General features: G+C 52.4%; 1 protein-coding gene across 1 annotated transcript in view; it reads left to right on the plus strand.

The window, feature by feature from the left end:
• Positions 1–18217, plus strand: part of CACNA1G (calcium channel, voltage-dependent, T type, alpha 1G subunit) — a 102247-nt gene that overhangs the window by 9258 nt on the left and 74772 nt on the right. The window contains 7 exon segments of the mRNA XM_009879686.1: positions 1197–1294; positions 3451–3610; positions 5781–6072; positions 6583–6675; positions 8299–9109; positions 9199–9243; positions 10623–10987. Of these exon segments, the coding sequence (XP_009877988.1) occupies positions 1197–1294; positions 3451–3610; positions 5781–6072; positions 6583–6675; positions 8299–9109; positions 9199–9243; positions 10623–10987 (1864 nt within the window).

Below are 18217 nucleotides of genomic sequence, written 5' to 3' on the forward strand. Positions count from 1 at the left end.
GAAGAGCGTGGTTTGTTTGTCTTTGCAAAATCAAGGCTGAGAGGAGATGTGCTTTGTCCTCTGTAAATACATCGGGTGAGTAAACACCAGGGACAAAGAGCTATAGAAGCTACTTAAAAGGCAGCACTGGCATAAGAACAAATGGATATGAGCTTGTCCTGAATAAATTCAAGCTGGAAGTTAGGCTTCCAACCACCCAACTAGCTTTCCTCCAACCACCCAACTAGCTTTAAATGGAATTTGATAATTTTCGTAAGAGATTAATATCCTGCAGGTGCCTGTGGCAGCGGGAGCCGGGCTGCGCAGGGAGCCTCGTGGTCCTCTGCCTTGCCTTTGCCTGGCTCTGCGTCTTCACGAATGCTTTTGGGTAGTGCTCTAGTGTTTTCCCGTGTCTGGAGAGCAAAGTCCTGGCGGTGACGAGACTGATGGCCCCACTGTGGTTGAGCGAAGGTGCCATGAGCAGAGCGAGTCGGTGCTGGGGCACCCCAGGGACTTTCAGCAGTTCAAGTGCAGCCTCAGACTAAGTCATGTGAAGGTCGCGCCTCAGTGTCCTGAGCTGTGAAATAACCCTATCAGGCACAGTGTAGGAGCAGCAGGAGGTTCCTTGGTCCGTGTTTGCCCCATTTGTTACCTACAAGTGTCATCAGTTTTGATTTGGGTGCTTGCCCGTCCGCCTGAGTCCCACCTGGCGATGATCTCTGCTGGGTAGAGCTGGCATAGCTCCGTGTCCCGTGCTGCGCTCCTCCTGTGCCTTGCGGAGAGGGTCTGCACCAGGGCACATTCCTCTGCTTTTTAGGGTTTTGGTGGTGCTCAGCACAGCAAACCCAGATTCGTTAGAGTATCTGTACAATTGCTGTTAAAAACAGGGCTGTGTCAGGAAATTGTCCTCCTGGAGTGTGCAGGGACTTTCAGAAGCTTCTGCCCTGGACCTGTGCAAAAACAGGAACCAAAGCAGATGAGAGAGAGAGAAGATCGGTGGCTGTGTGAGCTGGTGTATCATGTTCTCGCTCATTGACTTTATTCTGATACGCAAACAGCCCTTAATTAATTCCTCTGGCAAACTTTCCTGATGGGAGAGATGCAGTAACAAGTCCCTCTGTGAGTGGTTGGCATATAGTGTTTGATTTATAATGTTTGATAATCTAACATTTCTCCAGAAGATCCTTGACATTCCTCCACATTTGTGTCTTCCGCAGGATGCTGGAGTACTCCCTGGACCTGCAGAACGTCAGCTTCTCAGCGGTCCGCACCGTCCGTGTCCTGCGGCCGCTCAGGGCCATTAACAGGGTCCCCAGTAAGTCGGATTCTTATTCCTCCCAGTTGATGCCAAGTTCTTCATATCTGTGCCCCAAAGATGGAAGAGCAAACACAGATGCTTCCCATTGCAGCTCAAGCGTTCACCCAAGCTTGGTAGCGTGAGGTCTCTGGTTTCCAGTGCCTGGCACTCTCCTACCTTAAATAATATTCCTTTTGACACCTATGGGATCAGAGATGAGACACCAGTCAATAAGATATCCGGGACTGTCTTCAGATGCCTTCCTTTCTTATCTGAAGAGGGTTTTAAGAGGCTGCTAAGGTGAGGGGATGCCGGTGATAGGGATGGACTGAGCCAACAGCCTTTGCCAGGCAGCACAGGCAGAGGGGTCTGGTCTGAGTTACGCTGCTCCCACCCCCCCTGTGCTGCCCCATCCTTCCCTGGAGAAATTGGGGTGAGGAAATCTTGTTGCGCCTGGAGACAACCCCCTGAGAGGTGCCGAGGAACCTCCTGTTGGAGCATCTCTCACTCTGCTCCCCAGAGCCAGCCTGTACATCAAAAATCCCCAACGCCTCCAGAGCAAGCCTGGGTGGGATGGGAGATGGCTATTCCATCCTGGGTTATCAGGTTGTGCACGAGGATCTGAGACCCCACCTTGAACCGCAACGGGTGGCATTGCCTGCTCCTGCATGGCAGCAGGCGATGGCAGTCCAGCCCCGTGCTTGGAGAGGCACTGGCCATCGCAAACCCCACCAAAGTGCCCAGGGAGCTGCTCCTGCTGCGCCGCGCCGGGCAAAGCCCGGAACGCTGCGAGAGGCGCTGAGCTCCGTCCCTCTCGGACGCTCTACGAATCGGGTGCGTTAAGTGTAAGGACAACTAACTGCATCCGGAATGTCATTTTTCTGGTCCTACGGTCCTGGGTATCGAATCCAGCATTGTTTCAGCCAAATTAAATCCAAGTCTGAACTCCCCTATCTGAACCAGCCCAATGCCTTGACGAGAACTAATCAGCTTCAGTTCTGATTGCCGATGCTGGAGGTGTCTGGGCTCTATTTATTTTTCTGGTCCTGACTCTTGAACTTTATCTGGCTTCGCTGCTGCTGGTGCTGCTGTTTCAATCGTTACAGCAGCTTCAGAATCCTGTTTGCAATGTTTTTTTTTTATCCCCTCTGCTGAACTGATGGATGGCTGAATTTATCCGCCACTGTCTAACTGGGGATGTAATTCACTTAATGTATTTTGAAATCCCGGGTAATTTATCTTGGCTTCTCTGCAACATAGTTACAATGGGATGGGAATGTGAGGTGGGAAAAGAAAAAAGAGTTTTGTATGATGATAAATGCAGTAACCGCAGAAAGTCATTTCAGTTAATTAGGAGTTGATGCAAGGTGGTTGTCCCCCAGCAGAGGAGTAGAAGAAAAACCCTGATAGAGGAGGTGACAGCATCAGGAAGAGAGGAAAAAAAAATAAAAAGTCTTCTTGAAGTATCAAAGTAAAGGGTGCAACAGTAAAGCTTTCTTTAAATGAAAATCAATATAAGCGAGTGAGAGAATGCAGAAGATGGGGAAAGAAGGAGAGTGAGAGATGAGCAGAATATTACAGAGACGTCAGATGAAATCAATTTTTTTGTGTGTAAATGTCAAGTTGAAGTCACCATCAATTTGTCTTTGTTACAGAACTGGCTGTTCCTGAACTTGTGAGAATTAACTGCCAGAGAGAGCCCTGTATTTTAAGGAAGAGAGGGGATTTAGGGTAGATGAGGAGAATTAGGAAGGGAAGGGAATTTTAATATATAGAGCGGGGAAAGAAATACGTCTGAGCGAGGGAGAACATCAGAAGTTGGTCTCAGGGAAGAAAGGAGACCTATAATTGCTAGAAAACTTTAGGTGGAGAAGAGGACTTGAGATGAGGAGCGAAGGGAGGGAGAGGAGAAGGGAAGGTAGGTTGTGCGCCCAGGAGCAGGGCACGGATGAAGGGGGTATCCCAGGGGTTTTGGGGGGAAGCCAGGGGGGACTGGGGAGCTGCAGGTGTTTGCAAACCGTGTGTGGGTGACAAGGACAGCAGATGGGAAGGCAGCGGCTGTCAGTGGAAGGAGAATTATGGATGGAAAGGAAAAGGTCAGGAAGGACATAGCTGGAATAACAAAAATCAGTGTGGACTTTTCTTCTTCCCTGAGCTCTTCCTCTTCTCCTCAGGTATGCGTATCCTGGTGACACTTCTTCTGGACACGCTGCCTATGCTGGGGAACGTCCTCCTCCTCTGCTTCTTTGTCTTCTTCATCTTTGGCATCGTGGGAGTCCAGCTGTGGGCAGGTTTGCTCAGGAACCGCTGCTTCCTCCCCGAGAACTTCAGCATGTGAGTCTGCGCAGGCAGCAGAAGTGTCTCTCCACCTTGGGCGAGTCTGTTCCTCCAGGAGACAAGGATATCCTCCATGATCCTCCTGGTCTTCTGTAAATGCTCCCTGCTCCTAAATGCCACCACAACTCCTGCCCAGATACGCACGGCCGGAACAGAGTGACCTGTGACAATTTGCCATTTGAGTCCTGCAGGGCTGTCCTTAACCCTCAGCTGGCACTTGGGAACCTCTCTGATTGACAAGAGCCTCCAAAAAAATCCCGAGCGTTAGAGTTCTGGCTTTCTAAATTCAGTATATCATCAACGTGTGACTTTTTCTGCATTTGTCAAGATGTTGAGGTCTGAATCCCGTTCAGCAGCTGGTGGTGTTTCTCAGTAGGGCATTTGTAGTCCCACCTAAGTCCCAGGAAGTGCTGATGGAGCTACCATACATTTCAGGATGCTAAATCCTTTTCAGTCGCAGAGCAAGAGATAGTCCCTGTCCCAAAGTGCTGTTTTTCACGTGTCCCTGGATTTTAAGGCCAAGAGGGTTATTGTCATCAAATGGGTTTTGTAGCACCCAGTTTCCTGGCCAGCCAGTGTGCCAGATGTAAGAATGTTTGAACAGTGAATGTTGGAACAAATAACCCTCTGTTCCGGTAGCTGTCAGCCTCTTTCAAAGCAGGATTTCCACACCTGTTCTCCTTCCTACCTGCTTTTTTCCACCACCTCCCTCCCTTCAAATGCCAGGAGAAGGGCCGGTGACAGCAAGCCCTTGATGGCTGCTCTGCTGAGCTCCGGCCCTCCAGGCAGGTGCTGGGTTATCTGGTTATCTTCCCATATGGCAACCGCGCTGCAAATAGTGCCGTGAGCCCAGAACCAGAGGAAGGTGCCAACCTGACAGGCTTCTCTCTTGTTATTAGCGGTTATCAGCTGCAAAACAAAAGCCTCCCAAACCCTGTCACCTTGCTGTGGTTCGCTTCCAAATATCAAATATCATTCCAAAAGTTGATGTGGCTACATCCACACCTGGATGGAGAAGTCCTGCACACCCAGAACCTCTCGCTTGCACACAGCAGGATCATGGAATCATAGAATGGTTAGAGTTGGAAAGGACCTTGAAGGTCATCTAATTCCAACCTGGAACACCAGGACACCTTCCACTAGGTTAGGTTGCTCAAAACCCCATCCAACCTGGCCTTGAGCACTTTGAGGGGCTGTGGCTGGTCTGGCTCCTGGGTCCGGCGCTGGCATGATGCACCTTTTATCCTCTCCCACGCATCTTCTAGTCAGCTGCCACCCCTCTTGTAGGTCGTGCCCTCAAAGGGCAGTTGGGACAGTCATTACTGGGGCACGTCCCTGTTAAGTAAATGGCAGCAGAGCAGGGGGACTGCTTCACCACTGAGTAAATCCAATAGAGCCACAGGTTTGGGTGCTGTTTAGTTGAGCCAGAATTCCAGGGGTTTAGATAAGCTTTGGAGGGTATTAAAGGCAATTCCGCAGGAATTAACCAGGCTGAACTAGGCTTAAAAATATCTTTGCAAGCTTTAGTGGGAATCCTGGCAGCATTAAGGAGATAGCTGTGTGCAGAGCGAGAAGCCAGTTTCTGGCTGGCCATGGGTTGTTTCATCTCCCTGAAGGGTGTTTTCGCCTGGTTTGCTGTGGTAAAGCCACCCTCAGAGGGAATTTGGAGCTTATCTGTGGGCTGAACAGGCACTGTGAAATGCAGATGAAGGCCCTGTGTTTGGTTTTTAGGAAGCTTGGGAGGTCCTTGTACGTAGCCTCTCCCCAAGCCATTCTCAACATCTCCAGGAGGGCAGGAGATACAGGAGCTTAAAACTGAGTGATTTCCACCTTACTGCAGCAAAGACATGTCAGAGAAGCCCTGCTGGGCTGAATCCTGCTCTTGGTCCCCTAAAGTCAAAGCCAGAGCGCTTGCAGATGGAGTGACTCTTATTAATGTCATCAGAGGGGTTACTGAGTGGTCGAGTGCTCTGTCTCTGTTTCCGAAAACCCAGTTAGGGGCATCATCTCACCCGGTGGGGCTGCAGAAAGTCCAAATGGATCCCTTTTTTAAAAAAAAAAAAGCTTTGAGATCCAGAAAAACAGATGTCAGACTTTGCTGTTACAGTTGTTACCTTGCCAGGTTGCCCGCGGTCGGTGTGCAAACCCCCTGTCTGGATTCTTTCAGCCCTTACACGGTGGATTTGGAGCGATACTACCAGACAGAGAACGAAGATGAGAACCCTTTCATCTGCTCCCAGCCCCGGGAGAATGGGATGCGCTACTGCCGAAGTATCCCAACGCGGAGGGAAGAGGGTCTGGAGTGCACCCTGGATTATTATTCCTACAATGACACCACCAACACATCCTGTGTCAATTGGAACCAGTACTACACCAACTGCTCCGCCGGGGAGCACAACCCCTTCAAGGGAGCCATCAACTTCGATAACATCGGCTACGCCTGGATCGCGATATTTCAGGTGAGCCCTGTCTGCAAACTGTTACCAGGTGGGCGAACAGCCACTCATGCTGCCCAACGTGTTCCCAGGAGCTGTGTCATCACACTCCTGGGGGCTATTTTGTACCAGCAAGCACTTATATAGTAGTGCATGGATGCTTGAAACGTCAGGGATACAATTTCATGCCTGCTTTGAAGATGTCTCCATCTCATGTGCATAGACAAAACCCGAGTCTCCAAACCCTGTGTGTGCTCAGTGAGACCGTCCTGACGTGGAGCAGAGCCTAGAGACTTCTCTTCCCTCTGTAAAATGCTGTGGTGGGCTGTAGATCAAGGGCTGGATGCAGCCTGGGCAGCTGGCAACGTGGCTATTGGCATTGGTGGGAGCAGGATTTGGCTCCTCAGTGTTTTGTGCTGCACCAAGACCAGCTATGGGGTGTCAGAAATGACCCAGCCAGGAGAAGGGTTGCTTGTGCACTTGGTGGTGTAACTGAGCCTTGACTTGTTTGTTTTCCCTTCCTGTCTCCTCCAGGTCATCACACTGGAAGGGTGGGTGGACATCATGTACTTTGTCATGGATGCACACTCCTTCTACAACTTCATCTACTTCATCCTCCTGATCATTGTGAGTGGCCTTAGGGGAACATGGGGGACCTCCTGGCATTTGGAGAGGGCAGAGTGGAGTGACCCAGAGGAACAGGGTAGATAATACAGATAATATGAAAGCTGAGGTAGAAACCAGCGTGCTGTAAGACACGCAGCTTCAGTATAGCATTGTATTGCAGCTGCATTTTGCTGAAAACGTGAATGAAGGGGAAAGAAAGATGTGCTTAAGCCATGGTAGATACACTTCTGTTGCTGCTGCATCTACTACTTCCCTCCTTGTGCTCCCAGGTCCTCTCTCTTAATTACCACCTTGAATTTAAGTGTGCAAATTTCCCCTGGGTGGGTTTTGCACTCTGGAAGGGGGAGGAGGCTGCCCAGAAATCCTCTCGTATGGAAGAACCCAGCTGGCTGGGTCCTTGGTGCAGAGACAGGACATTTCAGGAAAACAGTCCCAAACTTCAGAGAGCACATTAAGAAAGGCGGGAAGAGATGACTGCCCACAGCCCACCCACGCTTCACAGCATCATCTGAGACCACCCACAAAGGAGCCAACAAAGAGTTTCTGTGGGGTGGGCTCCATGATGGGCTTCATCTATGCAAGCAGAATTGTCTACCGTGACTGGCTGAGCTCGTTGTCTAGACTCCCTTTATCGTCAAGGGAGAAAAATAGGTGCTTTAAGGGGGTGATTCATCTCCTCCGAAGGTAGACATCCAAAATAAATTAGATGCATTGCAGACTTGATGTGCCTATTTCTCTCTTGACTCTAAAGGATCATTAGGTGCCTCACTCAGATGTAGCTGAGATAAGTGAGATGAGTCCCTTTCTTGCTGCCTAATTGGACTAAGTCCAGCAAAATAGCTGCACGTTGTCCATTAGGCCATTGTGGGGATTTCTGCTCATCTTCAAACCAGGACTCAAACCCTGATGAGAAGGTAGGAGGTCGTTTAGCCCATGATGCTTTTTCTAGTTCATCTATTAGCTTGCCCAAAAAAGAAACAACCCCTTACTCTCAGCATCTCCAAAATGATGGAGAGGAAGGGCAAGCAGTACTTTTCCAGATGCCGTGCGAGTAACGTTAGCAGTGTGTGATAGCCCGTTAGCACGTCAGTAATTCTCTGTGATCCACGCTGGGCTCTGCAGAAGGCAGAACCTCATGAAACCCGGGTTGGAAATAAAATCTCCAGGCTGTGGGTACAGACTGCTGATGCCCTTGCGTAACAGTCACCCGCAAATCCCGTTAGCAGGGGAAAGGGATCTGCTCACAAGCTGCCCACACACTGCCAGAAAAAACGCTCCTATCAGGAAGGCTCAGTGCATTCATCGTAATGCCACTAATTGTGATAATTACAACCGCTGTCTGCGGAGAGCGAAAAACACCATCTTAAAAGAGCAAAAGCTTTTTGTCAAAATAATCTTCTCTCGTCTTTGATCTCTGACGTCCTCTGTGGAGCGCTGGCGTGGGAGTCCCTGGGGTGAGGGCTCGGGGGGTGAGTCAGCCCCTCCGCGGTCCCGGCCGGTGGTCCCTGCTGGGGACGCAGGGGATGGGGCTGGCTGGGGTTTGGCCCCCGCTCCTCGCACCGGAGTGTGGAGCGAGGCAGGGCATGGTCACCCCGAGGTGGCTGATGGCTCCCGTCCCTTTAGGTGGGCTCCTTCTTCATGATCAACCTCTGCCTGGTGGTGATAGCAACGCAGTTCTCCGAGACCAAGCAGCGCGAGAGCCAGCTGATGAAGGAGCAGCGGGTACGCTACCTGTCCAACGCCAGCACCCTCGCCAGCTTTTCGGAGCCGGGCAGCTGCTATGATGAACTCCTCAAGTATCTGGTTTACATTGCCCGTAAAGGCAGCAAGCAGCTCGTGGAGGTCTACCGTGTGGCAGGCGTGAGGATGGGCTTCCTCACCAGCCCTGCAAGCAAGGCAGGGGCCGACCGGCACACCGGGAAGCGCCGGAGCAGGAAGAGGTCCTCTGTGCACCACCTCATCCACCACCATCACCACCACCACCACCACTATCACCTGGGCAATGGGAACTTGCGGGCACCCCGCGCCAGCCCGGAGATCAGCGATGTGGAGACCAGCTCGCTCCACAACGGGACCAACCGGCTGATGCTCCCTCCCTCGACACCGAACCCCCACGGGGCCCCCAGCGCCACTCCCAGCAACACCGAGTCCGTCCACAGCATCTACCACGCTGACTGCCACTTCGAGCCGGTGCGCTGCCGCTCATCCCTCCCGCAGGCGGGCCTCGGCTTGCCGAGCCCAGAGGGGATCCCCAAGAACATTGTGGGCACCAAGGTGTACCCCACGGTGCACTCCAGTACCTCCCATGAGATGCTGAAAGAGAAGAACCTGGGGGAGGCGGCGGGCGGTGCCGGGAGCAGCACCTTGACAAGCCTCAACATCCCGCCCGGGCCGTACAGCACCATGCACAAGCTGCTGGAGACGCAGAGCACGGGTGAGCCTGGGGCTGGACCTCGGTCTTGGGGTTGCCTTGCAGATATACAAGCTACGACCTAATTTCTTTCTCTTTTGGAATCTTTGCAGGGTTCTTTTCAGTCCACGTTACGGAGAAAGGCGATGGCTTTCCAGGTGAGTCCAACATGAATCTTCTGACCTACCTAATGCGTCTTATAGCCAAAATCAGGAGAGAGGTTTCAACCTCCCAGACTTCATACTTGCGAGAATCCAAGGGAGGTGAATGTTTTCAGTGAGACCACTTTCTTTCCCATCCCCGTCTCCCCCCAAACCAGTTTATTCTGCAGTTACAGGGCACGCTCCCCAAACCCCCGCACTCCCCAAATCAGCCAGAACTGGGCTCTGTGACACTGAGCAGAGCTGGAGCCCAGCCTGGCCGCTTCCAAATGGCCACGGCCCTTCCTCGCTGGAATGCAGGGGTTGCCCCTCACTTGCTGCAGAGCTTGGGATGGACACCTTCCAGATCTGAGTCCCAGCACATCCCTGAGCACTGCGTAGCTCTGCTCCCCACGGGACGCGAGGCTCAGGGAGATCGAGTGTCTGCTTGGCATGAGTGCTCAGTGGCAATCGCAGATGCCGAGTATTAAACATATCTGTGATTTGCTCAGGAAGCCCCTAACGCTGCCAGATGCCGAATGCAGCTTTCCTGGGTCGGGGGTTCGATACTTTCACTGTAAGATGCTCTTTCCCCCCTCCACATCTTGAGGTTTGGGAGCTCGGGCCAGTCTGGTCCAAACCCTCTCAGCCTCCAAGAAGCGTTTCTGGCCAAGCTTTCCCAGGCGGTCAATGCCTTTCCCACCTCATCGCGGTGGCATCAACCTTTCCAACCAGGAGCTGTGCAGGGAAAAGACCAAGTCCAGCCCCAGAGCTGCCCAGGGACTAAATACACAGAGCTGGCCTCTCAGTTGGTTTAGCACTGGGTTTTTGTTCGTGCCGCTGCACGCTGCTGTGCGTGAGTCAGGAGGGTGCTTTGCGGATAGCCTCTCCCCTTGCAGCCAGCTGGTGGGATTTTTAGGGAATATCCCGCTGGTATTGTCACCCGGGAGCCACCTGGCAGCTGCTGTGCTGAGGGCAGCGCGTGGAGGGGGGAAGCTGGTGATTTCGGAGCATCAGCAAACAGCGGGAGCAGGAAAGGAGGCCGCTGGCAGCAGCGCTCCCGATAATTACAGCCCGGGGCCTGCCAGGGCCGGGGGAGCCGATTGCTTTCTCCTAGCCAGAATGGCCAGTGGCATAGTGAGGTGGGCTAGGGGCCCTGGGCAGTGTCTGCCTGCGGGCAGCAAAGAAGGCTTTGTAACTGGGGAGAAGGCACCGGGGGAGCCCAGGTTGTGCCGAGAGCTCTTTCACCCATCAGGAGCACATTTCCCCTTAGGAAACGCCTGTCGTGTCAATGGCAACAGCTCGTGGGTGCTAACGGGGCCAGGCGGTTGCTCCCATCGCTGCCCGCAGCCCCCCTGTCCCGGCTGACGGGCTGCCCTGCCCCGCTGCCCTTTCAGGTCCCTGCCAAAGCTCCTGCAAGATCTCCAGCCCCTGCGCCAAGCTGGACGCCGGCTCCTGCAACCCCGAGAGCTGCCCTTACTGCCTCAAGGCGCTGGCGAACGAGGCCGAGCTGACGGACAACGAGACGGCCGACTCGGACAGCGAGGGGGTCTACGAGTTCACGCAGGACGCCCACTACAGCGACCAGCGGGACCCGCAGCGGGGCAGAGCCCGGGCCAGGAGAGCGAGCCGGGTACTGGCCTTCTGGCACGTGGTGTGCGAGACCTTCCGGAAAATCGTGGACAGCAAATATTTTGGCCGTGGGATCATGGTGGCCATTCTCATCAACACGCTCAGCATGGGAATTGAGTACCACGAGCAGGTGAGTGCTGGCCCGGTGCAGCTGGGATGCGGGTGGTGGTATGGGTCCGAATTCAGCCACCGGTGGGATGGTTTGGGGCAAGAGGCATTGGGGTGCCGTAGGAAGTGTCCCAAGACGGAGCAGAGCTGATTTTTCTCCTCTGAGCCTGCTTCCAGCTTGTAGGTGGCCATCGCTCTGGCTGGTACTGGGCTGTGTGAACTCCTGCATCCCAGCCCTGCCAGGGATGCTCAGCACCGTGCCGAGACCACCGTCACGTAAGCAGCCCCACACGTTGCTGGTTTCTGCGGCAACGGGGCTAAGGAGAGGGAGCAGCCGTTGGCCGCTGGGTTTGTGCCAGTGCTAGCGGCGCTGCCGGCGGCTGCGGGCTCCGGGGTCGGTGCAGCTGCTGGCGGGGAAGTCTATTGAATTTGCAGTCCCTGGAGAGGAGGTAACAAATGCCTTTGCCTCCCCGGTGAACGCTCTAGCAGCAGCACGCTGAGTCCAAAATAGACTCGTCGCTGGCTATTCCTCCGCTCGATTATCTGAGTCCTTGCAGGCAAGAGGCTGCCTCTGCTCCAGCCTCTCGCACACTTGTCACCTAGCAGAGCTTTTTCCCTATATATAGTCATTAAGAAGAGAAGTTGCCACGTTCCTCTTGAAATGTCTCCATAAGGATGACAAGAGCTCTGCTTTTAGAGAGGCTTTTGCACGGTCTGGTCTCACGTAGGTGTTGTGGCTGCTGCGTGGTGCCCTCAGTCCTGCCGCAGGCATGGGATAGCTCGGGGCTGCAGGGGTATGCTTCGTTTGGATTTGGGGGGAAGAGTTTATTAGTGGGGATGCTGAGATGCTGCAAAACCTTGTTATAGACCCCTCCGATGCTTGAGGGCTCCCAGTGGCCAGCCCAGCATGGTGCTTCTCCCGGGATGCCAGACCTCTCCGCTCCCCGACAGACACGGCCACCCCTGTCCCAGCACCAGCCTTTGCTGGGAACTCCCTCGGTCTCCAGTCGTGGCTGTTTACTTTTCTCCCTCCCTGGCACGGGCTGTGTTTGCAGAGTCACTCGCAGTTGCATGCAGAGGTGTTTCTCCCACAGCTCCCAGTGGCAGTGGTGATGGCTGCAGATGGGCTTCAAATTCCCGTGTCCTCCCGTGGCATTAATGCCTCAACGACCGAACGCCAGGGCGACACGGCTGTGCTAAATGTGTCCCTTCCAGCCAGCGCCTTCTCCCTGACGCCCTGATGCGCTCTGGCTGGCTAACCCTTGTTTTCAGTACACATTAAACAGCGATGCGCTCTGAAGTCCCGCAGGTCTCACCTTTGTGTGCTGCCCTTGGTGGGAGCTCTGTGGGGAAGCTTGAGTGACTCCACCTTTATTTAATAATACCGGGAAGATCATCTCCTAAGAACCTGGAGGGGGGAGGTGGCTCAGGAAACCGATAAACAGTTATATTCCTCCTTTGGCTGAGAGATGAAAGCAGATTCGCCGTGTCTTTGCTGCCACTGTCCAAGGGGCGGATTGTCAAACCTGGTTGCTCTTTATCAGGAGCATCTCTGGGAGATGCTGGTGTTGGCTCCCACCGTGCCTGTACCAGGGTGACCATCCCACCGGGGATGGGTGGCCGAGCAAGCTCCCATCGTCAAACACCCTAAAGGCAACACAGCTCCTTAAGTCTTTGGCTCGGGGGAGTTGGCATCCCAGTGCATCCCAGCGGGCAGCTGGATGGGAAGAGGCTGATTTTTGTGGTGGTGTTTGGGTAACAAGGTGAAGGGAGCCGATAAGCGCGGGGGCACTCCAGACGCTGTGGGTGGTTGCTTTCTTTGACGGTATTTTGAAGCTACTACTGTTCCAGATTCCTTTCTCCCAGGCATTTGGAGTGAATAGCGGAGCTTGTTTTTATTAGTTCATCTGCTCAAAGTGGTGGCAGAGAGCAGAGAGGTGTTTTTCTGTAAACTCGGGAGGCTTATAGTCTGCAGTTTCATAATCTGGCAGTTGTGAGAGCAGGAATTAGAGGGGAGAAATGCTGGACCAGGCCTTTTTGCAGAGATTATAAACACTGAAACGTGTGATTTTTTTTTTTTTTCCTTTAGAAGAGCCTTTCCTAAGAGTCCAAATGATCAACCACGCCAAATTTATCTTCATTGGCTGATGTTTGCAAAGATGTGAGGGGGCTTGAAGAGTACTTGACTCCATGACTTTCTATATTAAGCTCTCTGCTTATTTAATGAATATTTACTTCTTGGGCTTTTCACATGAGGCCACCCTGGGCACACCGGGCTATATTAGGATAAATACTTTCAGGACTTGTTTTATGGTGCCATGTCAAAAGCCTTGTATTGTTTACCAGCACCTTGCCAGCGGGGAGAGGACGCGCTAGAAGCTACTGTGTGAGGGGAAGGATGGGCTGGTGGTTACTCTGAGAGGAGGAAGGCTTCTGCCCTCCCATCTATCCCCAGCAGTGTTGGGTGGGATTCAGCAGCTCTGGGACCACCAGAGCATCCTGGACTTCAGAACATGAGCTGGTCAGCTGAGGTCCTCGTTATAGCCAGGGGAGGGAAGTATGTTCCTCTGGAGGCTTTTCATCTCACCTTGGGACAGGCATCCTGGAAAGACCTGCTTTTCTCCATGGAAGATGCCTAGAAGACTGTAACAGTCTTTCAGTCACTCGCTTAACCAAAGAAGGCCAGGTTGACATATTTAGGATGAAAGGCACATCAAAATGAGTGGAAATTTGGAGTCTGTTGAAAACACTGTCCCCCACCTCTTGCTCTTTATTTCCATTCACCCATCAGTCAGCCTGGCCAGACTGAGCACCCGTGGCCAGGGGTAGTTCATGTCCCCAGGAGCTCCCCTCCTACCTTAGGACATTCCATCCCAAAGCTCCTCTCCATAAACCACCTTCCACAGTGAAGTCATTGTCAACAAATATTTTGCTATGGCATGGCCGGGGGTTCAGGAGCTGTGTTTCCTCCAAGCTCCTTCTGACATGCGCTTGCTGACTTTCTCGCTGAGCATCAGGTTGCTTCCACGTGGTTCCTGCACGTGCATGAGCCGTAGGTACACCTGACCGGGCTTAACTCGGCGTTTTCTGCCCATCCTCCCCTCTGGTCCAGCTCTGACTCTTGCCTTTCTCACGACTGCTGGGTTCAGTGGGAGGAAAGCGGAGCGGTTGGAGGTGCACATAGCACTCACCACGTCGCGGCTGCTGGGCAGCAGTGTGAAATTTTCCATCAGGGAAATGACAACCAGATTGCTGCGGATTATTAATGTGACTGCTAAATAGCTTGTTTTTCTACGGAGATGAAGCAAAATGCAGGTAGAAACTATTAGCTTTGGGAAGAGGAATATAAAGGTGATTTAAAGGTAGACTCTGGGGGATTTTAAATACACCGTTGAACCAATTGACTGATTCGCCTTAGGGAAGCTGAGACTCCGCAGCGCTGCGGGTTCAAACGGCTGGGGCTTTGCAAAAGCTTGTTCTGCCACAGAGCAGGAGTAAAATGTGCTGCTAAACCAGAGGGTTCCTGTGCTGCTTTCCCCCCCGCCCTGGCTGCGAGCCAGACTGTGTTCCATAATGTGCTGCTTTTTTTTTCTTTTTTTTTTTTTTTCCTTCTTTTCTTCACTTCTCCAAATCCTTCCTTGGAGTGAAATGCAAAGGCTTTAGTACAAGGCGTGATGTTGGACTCCTCAGCAGGGGAAAGAATTCAGCAAGGGCTTCCTTGAGGAAGGGCTTTGGGGTTTTGTTTTTGTTTTTAAAATCTGGTTCGCATTGAGCTGCCTGGCTGTTCCGATTTTCCTTGTCTGAACTCGCATTGTATGAACTATACCCTACATATTCATTTGTTTAAATAGCGCTTGAGTTTCAGCCGCCGTCTCTGCGGTGTTTTGCCATTGTTAACATAACAAGAAGGAGACTGGAGAGTCCTGCGTTGGCCTCCCCAAAGCTGCAGTCAGTTCAAATCCATGGCTGGAGCTTGTGGGGACTTGGATCTAGACTGATCCAAAACTCTGGTCTCTCTGAAAGAAGGAAGAGGAAATTGGTTCAGACCTGTAGAGAACCTTTTGTTAATTTTTAAAAGCAAATTGGAGAGACGTCAAGGGTGAGTGACTCTCTGGGACAGTACCCAAGGAGAAAAGCTCATCATCTGTGGGAGGCAGTTCTTCAAGGAAGTGGGAAGAGGCGATGGTTGACATCCCCCTCGCAGGAGAACAATGGGTGCAGTACCCCCAGCTACGCAACGCCTCGTAGGAATCCACAAAGCAGCAGTGCCCCAAACCAAGGTGTGCAAACTCCATCTGCAGAAGGCAGCAGCAGCCTAAGCCCATGGTAGTATCTCGAGCTCAATTCCCAGTGCATCCCGCTGCAGGGGCCCGGAGCCTACAGGGTACAGATGATGTAAAGTTGTCACTGGTAACGTTACGATTTAATAGCTGCTGCGGCATGGAAATATCAACCATCTGTGCCAAAGCGTCAAAGGAAAGCTTGCTGGCAAAATGCATTAAAATGTCTATTTATGTAAACAGTCGAGGCTGGAGAACATGGGAGTCGTCTTAATCAGCGTCAGAGGACGTGAAATTTTCAGGTATCCAGGATGATTGAGAGGGGGAGGTGAGGGGTTAGGAAACCTGCCGGCGTGGAGGAACCATTAGGCTCCAGGTTCAAGTATTAATAATACTCACCCAGATGGCATTTATGTGCCTCTGCTTCGGCCTGAATACAGTGTGCAGGGAAGAGGGTAACTGAAAATTACTAGCTGTCGTGATACCCACTGATTGATTTCTCCACGTGGGAGGAAAATTTGATTGCTCCATGGAGAAGTGGTGTAACGGAGCTGGGCAGTGGGGATTTGACAGGCTGGTGCCCCCGGTCTTGGGGTGCTTTGAGTCTGTGCTGGTGTCCAAAGTCCTGGGCAGGCTGGAGGACAGCAGGTTTGGATCCGCTTGTGAGTGCCGCCACGAGAATTAAGGGCGTCTTGGGGATCAGAAGTACTTTGCTCCCAGGACTTTGGTGGTCAAGAGCAGCCTAATCTCCACCGTTTTCAAACCAAGTTGGATGTTTTGCTGCTGGCCGTAGGAGGGGTGGAGGGCAGCTGCAGATTTGTCAGGCTGCTCCTTTGACATCCCTGTGTGCCAAAATGAGATCTTGCCAAGTGGTCATTCGCCTCCCGCGGAGGCTGCAGAGGACCCGGGGATGTGCTGCAGCTCGCAGGGTGCGTGCTGCCCGGCTCGCCCTTGTCTGGCAGCGTGAGGCGGTCGCAGGCAACACCGTGTCCTCTCCAACCTCCGTGGCTCCATCTCAGGTTGATCCAGGACATCTAAATTTTGCCATCTTTCATGTGCGTGGATTTGTGTCAGGCCTCCAGGTCAGGAAGGAAGGGAATCCTTTTTTTGTGAAGTATTTTTGGTCTCTCTTGCAGCTCTCTTGAATCGTTTCCTGCGATGCAAAGACCTGTCCCGCATCCAGGCTGGTGCTGGTGCTGCACCGGCGGTTCTCTGCATCCCACACTGATGCAGCCCAGTGCTGTAACCCCTTAAACCTGCACCCCGGCTGCTTTACTCCAACCGTACAGCCTGACTTCTCTTTGTGGTGAAGTTTCTAATTTGATGCTTCCCTGTATGAATGTGATTCATTGGGCTCTGATTCAGGAGGGCACGCGCGTGCATCCCTTAAATCAATGAGACAGCCTTTCCCCAGACAACCTCCATCTGCCCCAGGCTCTTCCCAGGAACTCGCGAGGTCCCGTGCTCCCGCACCGTCTTCTCTTCCTAGAGATAGCTCCGCTTCCGCTTTGGTGCTTATCCCATGTCTCTATTTAACTCCATTACACATCTCTCCAGCCCCGTGCCAGCTACTCTTAGCCAAGCGATCAAAGCTTTGGCAGCGCAGCGAGGCTTTCCCTCCCTCGGTGTCTGCTGGCTTTGCCCAACGCAGGGCTTGTAGTTAGCGTCAACTTAATTTCTCAGCGCTACAGCTGCATCGGGCACTCCCACGGTAGGAAAAGGAGGTGCCCTATAGATTTGCACGTGCTGTATTCAATTAGCTCCTGCTTAAGCAAAAATTACTCTTATTAACGGTTTGTTGTTGGAGACTGGAGGAGTCAAGTCAACGCTAATGGAAGTCATCAGAGCTGTTAATCACTAGGATCACTGACTTCAAAACCAGCTCTCTGTTTGTTATTTGGGGTAATTCTTTTTATGGACCTCAGGGGTTCTTCCGCTCGTCAGTGATTTGAAGGGTTTATGAGGTCTTGTAGGAACTCGTGTGTTTTAATTGACTCGTTCACGAAGCTCCTCCAGACTGCGATGGAAAGTACAGGGGTGCCACGGCCCTCATAGTCATTAAAAAAATAGGCTGTGCCTGTAAAGTAGGTTTTATCCTGGTTCTGGAGACTGAATGATTTGAAAATTAAATGAGATTTCATGTGACTGGGAAGTGTATGGGGTTTTTATCAGATAATTCAGTTCTCTGCATGCTTTAGGGATGAGCCTATGTGGATTCCTTGACATCTACTAAAGTTTTCTTCAGCTCCCTGGATGGGGAGCCATAAGTGTCAATCCTTTCCTGTTAATTTAGTTCAGAGGCTGGAAATACTCGGGCTGCCTTAGATCCTATCATTACAGCTGTTGTTTCAGCTGCCATCCGTACCCTCGTGTTATCTCTGCTCAGGCAGCGTTGAGAAGAGACTCCGGCTCGGTGAAATGGGAAAATGATGTGTGCTTTCGAAACTCGCTTCATCCCCGCGCAGATGAAAAATCGCTGCTCTCTGCAGATAGCCGGGCGTTTCTCTCTGCTCCTTCTTTGATTATCGTGGTTGTTCCCCTTGGGTGGGAGCCAGCAAACACAGCTAGAGCTTCTGGAGCATCCTCAGCTTGCACCAGCAACCGCTTTCGTCTGTAAGCATTCCTGATTGCTGATTGTTGGTGATTTCCCAGGGATCGGTCCGTTATTTCCCCCAGTCCTCCTGGTAGAGGTTGGTCCCGATGCTGTTGGTGCCAGTGACTCTGCCCTGGTGCCACCTGTGTCCTCGCAGAGCCCCTTCCCACCCCGCTCAACCCCCAGCGGGAGCGGGGACAGGAGCTGAGCGCCTTTTCCCTCGTCTCTGCTGGATTTCAGCTCTTTGTAATAATTGGTTTTTTGCTGATGTTAGGAAACGACCAGCTTTTCCCCGTGGATGTCTGTCAGCATTAGAGATAGTGTTACCAGCATCAGAAACCCGGGTTCAGCAGAACTGTGCAGTAGATGTACAGAGACA

Source organism: Charadrius vociferus, unplaced genomic scaffold (genome assembly GCF_000708025.1).
Source record: "Charadrius vociferus isolate BGI_N301 unplaced genomic scaffold, ASM70802v2 scaffold260, whole genome shotgun sequence".
Lineage (NCBI taxonomy): Eukaryota > Metazoa > Chordata > Aves > Charadriiformes > Charadriidae > Charadrius > Charadrius vociferus.